The sequence below is a fragment of the Phascolarctos cinereus genome, unplaced genomic scaffold (assembly GCF_003287225.1).
Source record: "Phascolarctos cinereus isolate Bilbo 61053 unplaced genomic scaffold, phaCin_HiC Scaffold_726;HRSCAF=1367, whole genome shotgun sequence".
In the NCBI taxonomy this organism is placed as follows: domain Eukaryota; kingdom Metazoa; phylum Chordata; class Mammalia; order Diprotodontia; family Phascolarctidae; genus Phascolarctos; species Phascolarctos cinereus.
The window spans coordinates 244,771,477-244,788,596 of NW_027556098.1; the positions used below are offsets into that span (position 1 = coordinate 244,771,477).

At 33.7% G+C, this 17,120-nt stretch overlaps 1 protein-coding gene across 1 annotated transcript in view; it reads right to left on the reverse strand.

Moving 5' to 3' along the window:
- NBEA (neurobeachin) overlaps positions 1-17,120 on the reverse strand; it is a 776,021-nt gene that overhangs the window by 107,330 nt on the left and 651,571 nt on the right. Inside the window, 1 exon segment of the mRNA XM_078147053.1 lies at positions 4,685-4,797. Coding sequence (XP_078003179.1) covers positions 4,685-4,797 — 113 coding nt within the window.

The following is a 17,120-nucleotide window of genomic DNA, read 5'->3' on the forward strand; positions in this document are numbered from 1 at the left end:
CCTTCCATCATCTAATCCAGCCAGTTACTTTTTTTGAGCTCCACCACAGGTAAACAGCACAAAGACAGCACATACTCTTAAACTACATCTACACAAACAACATTCATTCATTTATTCAACACATTTTTATCATTTGCTTATTATCTTAGATGCTGTGGGAAGTCAACTAAACACTGTTTTGCCTATAACGCCTCTGATGAGAATGTCTAAGTAGGTAGCATATGAGCCAGGATTAGGTAGAAGACACATAATTAATACAGCCAAATACTTATTATAATAATAAAAGCTAGCATTTATACAATACTTTGAGATTTGTAAAGTGCCTTACAAATACTATCTAATTTTATACTCACAACAATCCCGGAAGGTATTTTTATTTTTTATCAACTATTTCACATGAGGAAACTGACATCTGGTCCTTCTTTTCCTCATTTAAGTATTCCTTAACTAGCCTAGAGTCAGCTAGGTGGCTCAGTGGATAGAACACTGGGCCTGAAGCCAGAAGGACCTTAGTTCAAATCCGTCCTCAGACACTAGTTGTGTGATGCCCAGGCAAGTCATTTAACCTCTGTTTGCTTTAATCCACTGAAGAGGGAAATGGCAAACTACTCTAGCACCTTTGCTAAGAAAACTCCATGGACAGTATGGTCCATGAGGTTACAAAGAGTCAGCTATCACTGAACCACTAAACAACAACGAATTATCTTAGAGGCAACATAACAAAATAGATAAGACTTGAAAAAATGGTGTGAATCTTGCTTTAAGCACTTATTAGCAGGCTAATCCATGGCAACTCACTTTTCCCCTCTCAAACTCAGTGGCTTCTTCTGCAAAATTAGGGTAATACTAGCATTAGCCTCCCTTAAAGCACTATGTAAATGTTAATTACTTTTTAATGTGACATCTCCTTCCCCTTATTCCTGTAACACTTACTGTCTATACCACCAGCCACTTACTGGCACTTATTTATACCTGGTTCTGTTGATTATGTTATCTTGTGCATATATGTTACTTCCACAGCTATATTTAAGCATTGAGAGAAGGGACAAGGTCTTCAATTTCTTACTCTCTCTCAAGCACACTACTCTACTTCTCCAGCCTTCCCTCACTTATGCCTGAAATATGACGAATCTCTGTTTACTAATCGTCCAAGCCAATTCCTCAACCTGTGCCCATGATTCTATTACCTTTTGCTTCTCTAGATCCTTGCTTCTTCAATCTTTTCTCTCAATCATCTTTAACATCTCTTTCCATTGGCTATTTTTCATCTGCATATAAACATGCTCAGTTTTCCCCAAACCTAAAAAAAATCTCAACTTTTTTCCCTTCGAGTTATTGTCCCATTTCTTTTTCTATTTATTCCTTACCTCTTGTAAAATAGTAGCTTATAGATGCTCTACTTATTTCCTTATTACACACTCACTTCTAAACACCTTGTAATCTGTTTGTCTACTCACTGCTCTTCAGTGAAATTACTTTTTCAAAGGTCACCAATAGGCTCCTTATGGCCAAATCTAATTGGCTTTTGCTTCACATTATTTCATAAATCTTGTAAGATTTCTTTATAGTACTTATACTTATTTGTCTTAATTACATTATAATATTTCAGTACACTAATATATCATGGCCATTCACCTATTGTTGGTTATTTAGATAAAATCCAGGGATTTTTTTGCAAATACAAATAATATTGCTATGAAAATCTTTGAACAGATCTTTCATTTTGGTTTTGATAACACTTTCAGGGTTCATTGCCTTAAATGAGATATTGGGCCAAATGTGTGATTATTTTTATAACTTTTAAGGTGTATTGCTAGACTGTATGTCCAAAAGATTACAAAAGTTTCTGTCTGACACAAAACAGGCACTTAATAAATCTTATTGACTATTTCTTCACATCCCTGCCAGAATTAAATGGCATTTCCTTTCATGATTTTTGCTAATTTGATAAGTGTGAGATAGCATCTCAATACTATCTAAATTTGCATCTCTTTGATTATTGAGAGCAGACATTTTTTGAAATGATTAATAAAAATTTATATGTTTTGAGAAAATTGTCTTTTCACATCATTTGTCAGTTCCTTATATATTTTAAACATCATGTTTTATTTGCCATATTATTTCCTAATCTGTTCTTTTAATATTTTTTGTTTGTATAGATTTATTTTAATGTCTTTGACTTGTCCCTAATAATTTCTTCAGTTTGCAGAATAATAAAGTTATCTTCTCTACATAATTCAGAAAAGCATATCACTCTAATTTCTTTCTTTCTTTCTTTTTTAAGTGAGGCAATTGGGGTTAAATGACTTATCCAGAGTCACACAGATAGGAAGTATTATGTGTCGGAGGCCGAATTTGACTCCAGGGCTGGTGCTCTAGCCACCTAGCTGCCCCCTACTTTCTTTTTTATAGCTGTCTTCTTATGTTGTAATCTTGTTGTTGTGTTTGTCCTTCCTTATCGAAGAAGATCCTGACATCAGGGAGTTGATGACAAGACTTCCAACTGACTTTGATTTGAGTGAGGGAGGGCTATACAAAGTCACCAGCCTCACTTTCTCCTCCAGAGCTATTCATGGGGACTACTGGAGATGGTTTAGGATGCAAGGGAGACCTTGGCCCTTTTAAGCTAAGGTCTTTTCAGGTTCTCACTTTGAATGAGGTCAAAGGTTGGCCCCTTTAATTAAAAAAAAAATCACAAACCGGGAGGGGAAGAGCCTCAGGGTTGCTGGCCAAATAAGAAAGAGTTACTACTTATACTCACTCAGAGGAAGAAGGGCCCAAAAAATCACTATCAAGTGGTGCTTAGGCAGGGACCTATTGTTGTCCAATCTGTGAACTCCACAGTGAATTGGGTTTAAGGCTTGGTATTTGAGAGAGAAATCTAGCCAGTAAACCCCAAGTTAAGTAGGCAGCTTTTGGCCAACAAAATTGACCTTCCTTTGGGCAGAACACCCTCAGGTAAGGGGAGAGAAGACAGGAAAAGAGAGGAGAGGAGAGGATCTATTATCCATTTGGAATGCAATAAGATATCTACTATGAGATGTAAGCATAACTTTATTTCCTACCCAAATGATAAGTAATTATCCCAAGTTCATTTGTAAAATGATTCTTTTCTCCAGGTTTTATTTTTAGTAGATTTGACAAAGAGAACTAAAAAATGCCTAACAAAGAGCAGAACAGGAAATCTATAACAACTGATAAGTACTAGAAATTATGAAATACTTGAAGTCCAACTTTGACCTATAGTTAATACATAACAAAAATAGACACAAAAATAAGTTACAAATCTTTTCTAACTATAATAGAAACTATCAAACTGGAATTTGGGATGAATACATATAATATGATTAACCCAAGAGAGCAATGAATTGTAAAATGCATTCCTATCTGGTGTTTAGTTGGCAACCTGAGTTCAAATCCGGCCTCAATAATTTATTATCTATGTGATCCCAAGCAAGTTACTTTTAACCTCTATCTGCTTTAGGTTCTTCAGCTGTAAAATGGAGGTAATAATAATACCTACCTCCCACGGCTGTTGTGAGAACCAAATTAATTTTTGCCTACTCCCTTTCTTGCTATCAACTGTTACCATGTCTTTCTGCAGAAGACCCTGTCCTCTTCATTTCTCCTCTCTATTCGTTGTGTCTAAAAGTCCCTGGTTGGTAAGCTAGGTAGCAATGAGTATTAGAATAATGTGTAAAACAGGCATAACTGCATTCTGAATGAAGGTCAGAGATTTCAATGCATGGACTCTATGACTTCTACTTGGTGTTTGGAAGTTTGCATTTTTTACTATATTCCAATGATATGAGTTTTCTAGAGAAGTGACCTATAAACATATGGTGTTGCTGGAAATTTTTGTTTGTACTTAGAAATACTCATCAAATATGCCACTTAATTTTGTTTTTATAAAACAAACCAAAAAAAAATCTTCGAAAAGAGTTTTGCTAATTTTTTTTAAGTCTTTGATAAGACTATGCAAACTTCACCTCATCAACACTAAGTTCACCACATCCTATCATTTATAATATGGCAAATAATTTTATGTGTCCATGATTCCTAACACATTGCCCACCTCCTATTTCAGAAGAAAACTTTTCCTCATACTTTTCATTAAGATCAAGTTTTGTATTCTGATTTAAAATTTAGGCTATCAAGAACAAACCTTTTATTATCTATCCTCTTTGTAGTATAGCCTTTCCATGTTGCCTATGTAGAGATATTAAACATTCATTATCCCATAGACTGCTCCCTGTGCTTAAAATGTCTAAGTCAGACATTTACTGCAAAGGGTAAAGGAAACAAATCGATATGTATACATCCTTCATGAGTCTCAATAAAACAGAATCATAAAAATATGCCTTTATTTACATTCTGTTTTGTAGTTTTCTAAGAGCATTCATACATGATCTCATTGGATTGTTCTAACAACTCTAAGCTAAAATTCCCATTTTAGTGATGAGGAAACTGAGGGTCAGTGACATTCAGTGACTTAACTAAGGTCCTGGAGTTGGTATAAGACAGAGCCAAAATCTTTGGGGTGCTAATCTAGTGCTCTTTTCATTATACAGTTAATTGGATGATATTAGAATTATGACTTTAATCATCATGAGACATGTATGCCCTTTCAAGCATAATTATATCTGTATATTGTAGAATAAATTAGTTTTCTGTTAAAAGATACCTTTGAAAGATCTCTGAAGTTTCCTGGAAGAGTCAGGTCTAATTCTTCTGATTCATAGTTTGTTAATACCCATGGAAATACTGGATATTGGTTCAGATCGTTGTATGTTCGTCCTAGTAAAGAAAAAATAGGATATCAAATATTTTACATGAATAAGTATTAAATATTAGAGATATGTGTGTATATATTAGAGAACAAACTATGGTACTACAACTTTACTTTTTATTTGTCAAATTGTGACTTCTCTTCAATTAAAAAGTATTCACTGATCCTGATGTGTTTATTAATTATAATTTATGTATCAATAAATAGATATCATCTGTGAAATATGGGAAATATATTCAAAACTACAAAAATTAACATAACACTACCAGTCCATGTCTATACAAAGCAAATCTTTTCAATTTTGCAATTTTTGAAAATATAAGACACAACTTACCTATACAACAAGAAGTATACAAATTTTGAAACTTTCTAAGTCTGTATCTTAGACCCTTTGCATTGGCTCTTAGGTATTATGAAAAGGAGTTCCAATACACTGCAGGGATTTAGTGGAATGCAACCTGTTCAACTCTCTCTCTTGCTCCCTCTCTTCCTTCCATTCATCGACAAGAATGAGGACAAATACCAAGTTTAAATTATCTTTTTTATTTTGCTAAGCATTTTATCTTTCTAGCCAAGATAAAAAGATAATTAAAATGGTACCTGCCTTTATGGAGCTTAAAAATTAGTAATGGGACAGGGCATATACAAATAAATTATAAATCTTTAATAGCTATAATGCAGGAAAAACTATGGTAAGCACTACAAGAATGAATAAAGTATTATTCAAGGACCAAAAGACCTTTGACTCTTCCAGGTATAGTTAATGTTGTGTGTAAAGGCACTGAGTATGGATATATTTTTATGAGTTTGGTGAAAGCACTGCAGAGGTGCTGGAAAATAGTTCTTTGAGGCTGGAAAGGTAGAGTGGTAGAGAGTCTTGAACGCTTGTCTTAAAAGCACAAATTTTATGGTTAAGATATATCATATGTGTGATTTGCTACTTCCTACTTGTATTTTAGCCCGTGCCCTAGGATGGTATTGAACCACATGACCACAGGTACACCTAAGAATCTGGATTTGTTGGTAAATGCTTCTTTTCAACATGATAAGAATACTTATGAAATAACTGTAAAAGTATATATTTTTAAAAATACGCTAATAATTAAATATATTCAATTATAAACTTTTAAGCAAGATATTAATTCAAGTAAATATAACATGTACAAATAAGTATGTTAAGGATCTTCATTAACAGAAATTGTACATCTAAAATTTTCGCACAAAAGGATGAGAAAGTATGCGAATTTCAATTAAATAATATATTTAACACTATAATCACATATGGCTATGATTGCAAGTGATAGTATGAAATTCAGGGGTCTATAATTTTAATAATGAGATATTATTTTAATATTCTTAAATATAATTATTTTTAAATAATTATTTAGATAAAATAATTATTTTTTAAAATGGCTGGTTGCTAGTCATCAAATCACTAAAAGTTATTAATTTTTATAATAATACTTTTTTGGTTCTTATATAACTGATAAATAGTTTTATTTTTTAGCTGAGTTAATTTAACAGATTAACTTGTGGTAGATTCCACACCTTCCTGAGCAGCGTCAAGAGCAGACTTTTCAACAAACAGGTTTATAAAGATTAATGTTAAAGGATGAATATTAAATATTGCAAGCTTATGACACTAATCTACTTGAACAATAAAAATGAGGCACAGTAAATGAGATCTCAGAAATACTGGATATGTTTCTTCATTATAAAAAAAGGTAAAAAAACCTTTTTAATTAAACCATCCAATTTAATGTTTTTTATATGGCACTTTAGTTTTGAAGGTAAAGTGATCTAGAGACAGCTGACAAAGAAATTATAACTGCAATTCCTTAGTGAAAATGTTAATGACAGCAAAATATTGTTTAATTAGATGATTGCAGCATCTGGATTAACACTCTTTAAGAGCGATGTTCCTATGCTTGTCTGCTTCTTCACACTTTACAGACATTTTGTCATCTCTAGGTCATTAGGAAAGAATTTTTAATGATTTTTCTAGAAGCAAGCAGTTCAAGTTACATCTAATTAGATGACAATAATAAGCCCAACACATGCAGTAGCTAAATATATACATAATTAACCAGTGAGGGCTTGTACATCACAGGGTAAAAAAGTGGAAAATGCTAAACAGGAGAAAAAGGTTGGGGTAGGGGAAAGTTATGCTGAATTCATTAGCTGATGATATAAAAATTTCACAAACCTTTACAAAAAGTTTAGTTAGAGGGGATCATTTATAAGAAGCTATGTTGGAAATAATTCTATTTTTTTAAAAAGGCAAGAAAGTAAATTTTAAATATTTTTAATGTTACTCAAGTAACATGAGAAAAAAAGATTATATTTTAGGAACCCATTCAACCAAAATAAAGGAAATCAGAAATTACAAAGCGAAAGTAGGTTTCAATCAGATGCTAGGTATCATGAGATTCAAGTAAAGCAGAATTTTCATTATGGCCAAATTACAATTCAAGAGGCTTATCTTCTTTTACCATAAACAATATTTAGCTATTTGAAGACCCACCTTTTGGGATCTTCATGTTTTACAAAGAAATCTACCATGTACTTAATTCATCCAAGTACATCATGCTTACTTGTATAGGTAAAGAACATCTTTGGAAAACAGAAAAGAAAAAAATTAATCACTTAATGTATATAAAATCAGAAACTTCGTTAACATTGGGTTCAAAATGAGTACCAGATTGTTGTATGTTTTTTTTTTATCTGCAGTAGTAAAATACTCAATCCATGAGTCTTGGGAAGGATGTAAAGAGATCAAATTGAGCTCACAAAATACTAGCAAACAAGAAACCTGTGAAAGGTTCAAAATCATAGAGAATGTTAAGAACCAAAGTTGAAGCCATTGGTTTCATTTCCTTAGGCTAGGCTATAATTTCAAAAATCCTAAAAATTCTAAAGAAATCTGGAAAAGAAACTTGAGGTGAAGCCACATTTTTAAGATACTGACCTTAACCAACAAACAGTTCATTAAGTGCCTAGTATATGCCAAGAATTTTGCTCTCAGAATTGGAGAAAAAATTAGCCTGCTATTTCAGTGAATAAATATTAATTCAATTGAACAAGTATTTATTAATGTTTAACATACACTGTGTAGGGTAAAGAGGAAATAGAAGATATATTTCTTTGTCTTTGCCTTAGGACCTTTTTTCAGCTCCATGCTGGCCATTCCTAGGGCCAGAGTTGGGTAACCCTTGTTTAGGCTTCTATCCTTGCCCCTAAGGTCTTCTTCAGTTGGCCACCTAGAATTTCCTCCTCTTGTCTCACTACTACACCCCTCTGATTCCCTCCATCTACTGTTGCTTGCCGGGAGGCAACGCCTTCCAAGACACAACATAACAATTTGCCATGATATTGTGTCTAAGTTTAATCATCTGCCTCTCTAAGCAGACTGCTAAACTCTAATATGATGCACTAGAGAGAGTGCCAGGCCTGGAGTCAGGAAGACTCATCTCCCCAAGTCAAAATCTGGCCTTAGACACTTAATAGCTTTATGATGCTGGACGAGTCATTTAACCCCATTTGCCTCAGTTTTCTCATCTGTAAAATGAACTAGAAAAAACAATGGCAAAACTACTTCAGTATCTTTGCCAAGAAAACCCTCTCTGGGTCACAAAGAGTCAGAAATGACTGATAATGACTGGATAATAACAAAATTCCTTAATGGTTAGTATAATCTCAACCCCTTATGCTCTCCCTATCCAATGATTCTACTCTCCTGCCCTCACATGTACAAAGCCATATCCCTTCTGTGTCTGCTTCTTCATTCCTGCTCCTCACAACCTTACCTGCCTCTCCCCATGTCAATACCCCACTGTAGATCTGCCTGTTGCTTCCACTGAAGCTGAATAATTAAAATTTTTCCTTTTATCCTAAACCTTTTCATTTCTCATCCCTTCCATTTTCTGGTATTCACTGAGACCTGGGCTCCCTGAATGTGCTGTCCAGGACTAGTTCTCTTTCACTCATAGCCTCACTTTGCTGATCATAAAGAAGGAGCCAGACTACTCCTTGCTTCCCCACTGCCTCTCCAAACTCTTTCTCTACAACCAATAATCTGTAACCTCTCCTCCTCCGAGGTTCATTCAATCCAAATTTGTCACCCAGACAAGATTCTGGTAGCTATTATCTATCAACCTCTAGAATACTCCCAATGAGTTCGGTGCTGGGCTCAGGGTCTTCCTTTCCACTCTAACATTTATTCATACTAGGCACCTTTAACATACATTAGCTCCCTCAAATATCCTCATTCCCAACACATGCTCTTCCATTGCATTTCTGCAACAGCATAAGAGATGATCATAACTTTGATCTTACCATTCCTTATGAAAGGTTCTAGTTTCCATAAAGGTCCACGAACTCTGAAATTTGTTTATCTAATCACATTCTTTTGTCATTCCATCATCCCCTGTGTTCTGTGATGCCAAACTCTATTCTTCACCCTCATTGTGACCTCCATTCCCTTTACTCTTCAGTTCTTTCCTAGGCTATCACTACCACACTAGCTCTCTTCTCATACCTAGCCTACCTTATTCTTGAACCACTTGCCTCCTTGTCCTATCTTTTATCATTCCTAGCCAAATGCCTCCTCTTGATTTGTTTTGTTTTGTTTGGTTAGGCAATGGGGTTAAGTGACTTGCCCAGGGTCACATAGTAGTAAGTGTTATGTGTCTGAGGCCAGATTTGAACTCAGGTCCTCCTGAATCCAGGGCCAGTGCTCTATCCACTGCGCCACCTAGCTGCCCCCCAAATGCCTCCTCTTGAAAGAAGGGCTAGAGAGACCAACATGGAAGAGAAGGGAGCATGGCTCAGGCCCTTTCCTACCACTAAACAACAACCCGATTAACACACAACCCTCCTCCCCCCAATCTCACCTCTCACTTTCCTTGACATGCTGCAGGAAAATAAAAATGAGTCTGGTGTGAAGAGTGAAGAAAAAAGCCTCAATTTTGGCTGGCTGTCACTTCTTAAAAAGTGGAGAAGGTTTAAGTGAATATACATTTATTTATATTTATAAATAAATAAATGAAAATAAAGTGCTATTTCTCCCTGCCCCCTTCCTCAAAAGGCCTTAACTTAGTCCTGAATTAGAGGAAAACCTTAGCCTCCTTCTGGGCCCCCCACACTGACCCTAATCCCTTCCTCCCTAGAGCAAAGAAAACAACCTCAACTTGGTCTCTGAAGTACTAGAGAGGGGCAGTTAGATGATGTAGTGGATAAGGCACCAGCCCTGGAGTCAGGACGACCTGAGTTCAAATCCAGCCTCAGACACTTGACACTTACTAGCTGTATGACCCTGTGTAAGTCACTTAACCCCATTGCCCAGCCTCAAAAATAAATGAAGTACTAGAGAGCTATAATAGCTCTTGAGGCCTTGGCACCAAAAATGAATATAAAACAACATAAATAAACAAATAAAAATTTTTAAAAAAGGCGTTTAGGATACCAAGAAGTTCTATGCCATAAACCTATAGGAGGACAATGACTCAAAAATACTTACAATCGAAGCTTCAAAGGAAAATAATACTCAAAAGATTAATTAGAACTCCTAAGAAAAGATGATGTAAGAGTTTAAAGAGTTAAAAAATGATGCTATAAAATATGGAAGAGAGACTTGGAGAAAGAATTAATAGCTTAAAACACATGAGGTACAAGACCTTACCTCAGTAATAGATTCCTTAGAAAATTAGAATGGATCAAATAGAAGTTAATGACTTCAGGAGATAAGAAATATTAAAAAACAAAGACAAAAGACTAAAAAAATAAAAGAAAATATAAAGTATCTCATATTTAAAAACAATTGACCTAGAAAAGAGATCAAGGAGAGATAACTTAATAATCACAGGACTACTTAAAATCCATGAATAAAAAAAGATCCTATATATAGTATTTCAAAAAATTATGAAACTGCCCAAATATATTAGAATAATAGGGCAATGAAAAAATAGAAGGGATATGCCTAACCTAATCACCTTCTGAAAAAAAAAAACAAATTAAAACTTTGTCAATGACAAAGTCTAGAGCTTCCAGATAAAAAACAAAACAGAACAAAAAAAAAAAGAAAGAAAGAAACAAAAAAAGACACTGTTAAGCTGTCAGAAAGAACGCAGATACTGAATCACAGTCAGGATCTCACAGGATTGAGTAGCTATAACTATGAATGGAGACTATGGAATGTGACATTCTTAAAGGCAAAAGATATCAGGTTATATCAAAAATAATTTACTCAGAAGAAGTACAATATTACAAGGGAAAAAAATGAGCCTTCAATGAGAAGACTTTTAAACATTCCTGATGAAAAAACCTGAACTACATAGGAATTCTGAAATAAAATTGGGAAGTCAAGAAAAAAAAAATAAAAACATAAATATGTGAACAATCAAAAGTGACCTGATAAAGATGTACTGTTTAGGTTTTAATGGAAAGGGGGATGATAAAAAGGTTTTTTTCACAAACCTAATGTCATAAAGTATAAAAGATACATGATCATCTCATAGTCAAATGAGAAAGAAGACCTGGAAGTGATTTTTGTTATGTTTTGATGATGCTGAAAGAAAAAAAAAACAAATGGGAGTGAGGATACACTGGGGAAATTTTGCAGAAGACTATGGTAACTTATCCCATGTAATCAGGGTGCACAAGTAGAAGTATATACAAACATGGAAGGAGTAGGTACGAGAGTAGTAAAAACAGGAAACTATATTTTGCTGAAAGGTACCATTGATAACAAATTAATTTCAGTACTCAGAATGATATGACATCAAAACACAGAAAGGAAAAGCTAAATCAGTTAAAAGAAGAAATAGTAAAACTATAATATGGGGGACCTCAATGTACCATTTTCAGTTTTAGGTAAATCTAATAAAAAACCATAACAGAATAAATAAGAAATTAAGGACCTGAATAGAAATTTATAAAAGTTAGATGTGATAAACTTTTGGTGATTATTGAATGGGAATAAAAAAAATTAATTTCTTAGATGTGTATACACATACACACACACAAATATTAGATCATTACAAAAACTGACCATCTATTAGGGCATAAAACCCTTCCAAACAAATGGAGAAAAGCAAAAATATTAAATATACTCTCTACTGACCACAATAAAATAAAAAAGAATTACACTAAATAAACAGCTGCTGAAAAAAAGTTAAAAGAATAATAGAAATTATAATACCATCAATGAAGCAATATACTAAAATCTTTGGGATGTGGCCAAAGCAACAGTTAGAGGAAAATTTGTATTTCTAAAATCTTTTCTTAAAAAAAAACAAAAACACAAACACAAACACAAACAACCAAAATCAAGCATGCAATTAAAAAAACCCTAGAAAACCAACTAATTAAAGAAAATCTAGAAATCCTAAAAATCAGGGAAGAGATTAACAAAACTGAAAGCAATAAAATCACTGAATTAATAAATAAAAGTAGGAATTAATTTCTTGGGGAAAATTAGATCATTTGTGAAGAAGAAAGAAAAAGCAAATAAGTATCAAAAATGAAAAAGGATAATTCATAGCAAAAGAAGAAAACATGAAAGACATTCTTAGAAATTATTATTTTGCTCAACTACATGCCCACAAAATCAACCTAAATGAAAGAAACAAATATTTACAAAATGTAAAACACCAAGATTAACAGAATAAGCAATAAAGAATTTAAATGATCCAATTTCAGAAAAACAAACTGAAAAAACCATAAATGAACTCCCAAAGGGAAAAAAACCCACAACTCAATGAGATGGATTAAAAAATGAGTTTTATCAAATATTCAAAAAGCAATTCAATATCACATAAACTATTTAAAAAACAGTGAAAGAATTTATATTACCAGTTTTTTTCCTAGGATACATAATATAGTGTTGATAAGTAAACCAGGGAAAGTCAAAACAGAAAAAGAAAACTACAGACCAAGTAACTAATGAGTAAAGATACACATTTTTAAAATAAAATGTTAGGAGGCTATAACAAAATGTGACAAATACTATACACTACAAGCAGATTGTATTCATACCAGGAACGTAGAGTTGGTTTAACATTCAGAAAAGTAAAGTATAACTTAGCCATATTAATAACAGAAACAACAAAAACTATATAGAGAAAAAAAGCGTTTTGACACAATACAAAAACCATTTCTGTTAAAAACACTAGAAAATATAGGAATAATTGGACTTTTCTTTAATATATTAAATATCATGTATCAGAAACGAAGAGCTAGCCATTATATCTAGTGAGAATAAACTATAATCCTTTCCCCTCAAATCAGGAATGAAACAAGGATATCCACTGCCAACACTTCTACTTGACGTAATATATGGAATATTTGGCTATAGCAATAAAAACAAGAAAAGAGATACTGAAGGAATAAGCATACCTAAAGAAGAAACAAAGTTTTCACTTTTTTGCAAATGATGTAAGTGTATTTAAAGAACCCTAGGGATCAACTAAATTAATTCAAACAATAACTTAAGCAAAGTTACAGGATATGTAATAAATTCATATAAAAATACCAATAAAACTCAGGAGGAAATAGTAGAAAGAGAAATTCCTTTTTAAAATAACTACAAAATGTATGAAATACTTGGAAGTCTATCTAGCAACATAGAACTGAAAGTTATTGTCCATAAAAACCTAACAAATTTATTTATTCAGTGCCATGCCAATCAAACTACCAAGAGATTACTGTATAGAAGAAAAAATAACAAAATTCATATGGAGGCACAAAAAGTCAAGAAATCTCAAGGAAAATAAAGAAAAAAATGAGAACAAAGGAGGCTTAGCATCACCATATCTCAAACACCACCACAAAACGCAGTAATTCTCAAAACAATTTTACACTGGTTAAAAAATATTAAGATCAAGTGGAAAAGATTAGGTACACAACATATAGAAGCAAATACAAATTCTAACTACTAACTTTTTATTATAAACTGCTTGGTAGAAGTAAAGAAAGAAATTAGGTTTAGACAAACATCTCATACCTTATACTAAGTTCTATAGACATATAAGTTCTGTGATGTAGATATAAATGGTCACATCATAAAAATGTTAAAGAAACAAAGACAAAACTGCCCATCAGATTTTTATATGGGGAAGAGTTCATGATCAAAAAAGGCACAGAAAGGATTACAGAAGATAAGATTAAAGTTTTTGAATAAACAAGTTCAATACAGTGAAGATTAGAAGGGAAACAAAAGCAAAAACCCTCTTAGCAAGTTTCTCTGATGACAGTCTCATTTCCAAGACATACAAAGAACTGATTCAAATGTATAAGAATAAGAGCTATTCTCTAATCAATAAATACTCAAAGGATATGAACAGGCAGTTCTCAAGGGAAGAAACTCAGGTTATTTGTAGTCATACAAAAATGCTCCAAATCACTAATAATTAAGGAACTGTAAATTAAAGCAATTTTGGGGTTCGCTTGTTCATCCATCAGACTTACTTATATAGATGTGGGGGAAAAAAAGGTAACGATAAATGCTGTAGGGGTTATGGAAAAATAAATGTTCATGCTTGTTTGGATGCTGTTGGTGGAGATGTGAATGGATCCAGACATTCTAGAAAGAAATTTGGAACTGTGCACAAAAGGTTACTTGCTCTTTGACTTAGCTATACCACTTCTAGGCCAATATCCCCAAAGAGATCAAAGAAAGAGTAAAAGGTCCTATCTATAAAACAAAAAATAATTTTGTACAAGATCTTTTTGTGGTGGCAAAGAACTGGAGAATGTGGAGATCCACATAAATTGGGGAATGGAAATTTGGCATATGAATTTAAGTAACTGGCTGTAAGAAATGACTCCCACTATCTGCTTCCTTTGTTCTGGTTCAAATGCTGTTGAAAAGAACTGGAGGAAATTACTACACTTTACTGATTAGTTTCATTAATCTCAACTGGGCCCTTGAGGCAGCTAGGCAAATATTCTATTCCTTCTTCACTGATTCCCCATCTTTCTCACTATGGTGGATATCTCAGGCTTTTTGGAACCTCTTTAAGCCTCCCATAACACCCCTTCCCTTTGTTCTCAGTTGAGAGCTTCAATTTGGACTTTAATAAAAACACTGAGGCTATTCACCCAGAGCTCCTTCTTTTTCTCTCTTCCTCGTGAAATTCAAATATTCTCTCACCTTATCTCCTCATTTCTATAATGAAGAGGAGCCCTTCTCTTCCCAAGGCAAAAGTCATAACACTGACACTTGTATCAATATTCCATCACCCTAATTTGTTCAACTGTTCCCCCATTTATGGATAGCCTTTCAGATTCCCATTCTTTGCAACCTCAGAAATATGCAAATACATACACATACATATATACACCCCCCCTACTCATACATACTTATGTCTATATACATATTCCATATCTCTATATACTATATGCTTAGAGTTTGTTTTTCTTAGGACTAATCTCTCCCTCAATCTACTTTACCCTTAGTTTTCCCACCTCATTCTCACCTTTTCCTCCTATTTTCCTGTTGAAATGTATTTCTGAAATGTACTTTCCTGTTAAAATGTATTTTGGTACTTTACTCATATGGGTGTGTGTGTATGTCTTCCTTTTTTTGACCAGTTTCAATGAAATTGAGGTTAAAGTGCCAGCTATTCCCTGCCTCCCTCATTGTAGAGACATCTACTTCCACACCCTGATTGTGTGAGGTAATTTTGACTAGTCTTCCTTTCCCTACTCCTCCCTGCAACCAGTGTATTCCTTTTCCCTTCTCTGACCCTTCTTAAGATCATCAACACATAATGGAATCACTCCTAGGCCTTGTAATTAGACTCCCTCTGTGATCTTTGATGATGTTGGGGTTTAAAGGAGACACATGTATCATCTCTCCATTTCAAATGTAAGCAGTTTATTCTTGTTTAGTCCTTCATAATTTTTCATTCAAATTTACTTTTTAATATTTTCCTTTATTCCTGTGTTTGGACTTAAGTTTCTCTGTAGTGCTGGTCTTTTCATCAGGAATTTTTGGAAGCCCTCTATTTCATGAAAAGTCCATTTCCCCCCTGTAGTATTATATTCAGTTCTGGTGGATAAACCACCTTTGCCTTCTGGAATACTGTATTGTAAGTTCTCTGCTCCTTTACAATGATGGCTGTTAAACCATGATTAATCCTGACTCTGTCTCCTCAGTACTTGAAATCATTCTTTCTGACCTCTTGAAGTATTTTTTGGTTTGACTTGGAAAATGGATTTTGGCTACAATGTTCCTTGGGGTTTTCATTTTGGGATTTCTTTCCAGAAGTGACTGGTGGATTCTATTTTGCCCCCTGATTCAAAAAGATCTGGGCAGTTTTCTTTTAAGATTTGTTGAAACAGAATATAATGGCTCGTTTTTTGGTCATAGCAGTCAAACAGACTAAAAATTCCTCCCCATCCCCTACCCAACCTTTTTAAGCCAATCTTAGTCATAATTGTATAGCATTCAGTTTCTTTTTTGAATACTCTTTTCTTTTAGAATGTTGTAATATATGTTGTGTATACTGTTCTCATTTTGTCACTCTGATTTGGTTTAAATAAGTCTTGTCAAAGTTCTCTGAATCCTTCATATGGATCCTCTTATGCTGCAGCAATATTCTATAATAACAACTGTGGATCACAATTTGCTTAGCCTGCTAAGAATATTGCAATGACCTCCTAATGAGGTAAATATACCACCACTGTCTCTTCTACCCAATATATCTTTCAGATGTAATCTTTCTCATTATAGATTCATCATGTCACTCAGCTTTTTATGCTTCTCTGGAGTTTTATGTCTGAATGTCAAATTTTCTATTCAACTCTAGTCTTTTCATCAGGAATGCCTGGAAGTCCTCTATTTCATTAATGATCTATTTTTTTCTCTCTGTAGGATTATACTCAGTTTTGCTAGGTAAGTTACTCTTGGTTATAATCTTAGCTTCTTAGCCTTCCAGAATATCATATCCAAAGCTCTCTACCCCTTTAGAGTGGTAGCTGCTAAATCTTACGTGATCCTAAATGTGGCTCCATGGCATTTGAATGGTTTCTTTCTGGTTGCTTGCACTATTTTCTACTTGACCTGAGAGGTCTGAAATTTGGCTATAACATATCTAGGAGTTTTTATTTTGGGATCTCTTTCAAGAGGTAATTGGTGGATTCTTCCAATTTCTATTTTGTCTTCTGGGTCTAAGTTATCTGGGAAGTTTTCCTTTGTAATTTCTTGAAATATGATGTCTGAGCTTTTTTTTTCATCATGGCTTTTAATTAGTCCAATAATTCTTAAATCATTTGTCCTTGATCCATTTTCCAGGTTGGTTGCTTTTCTGATGAGATATTTCATAACTTC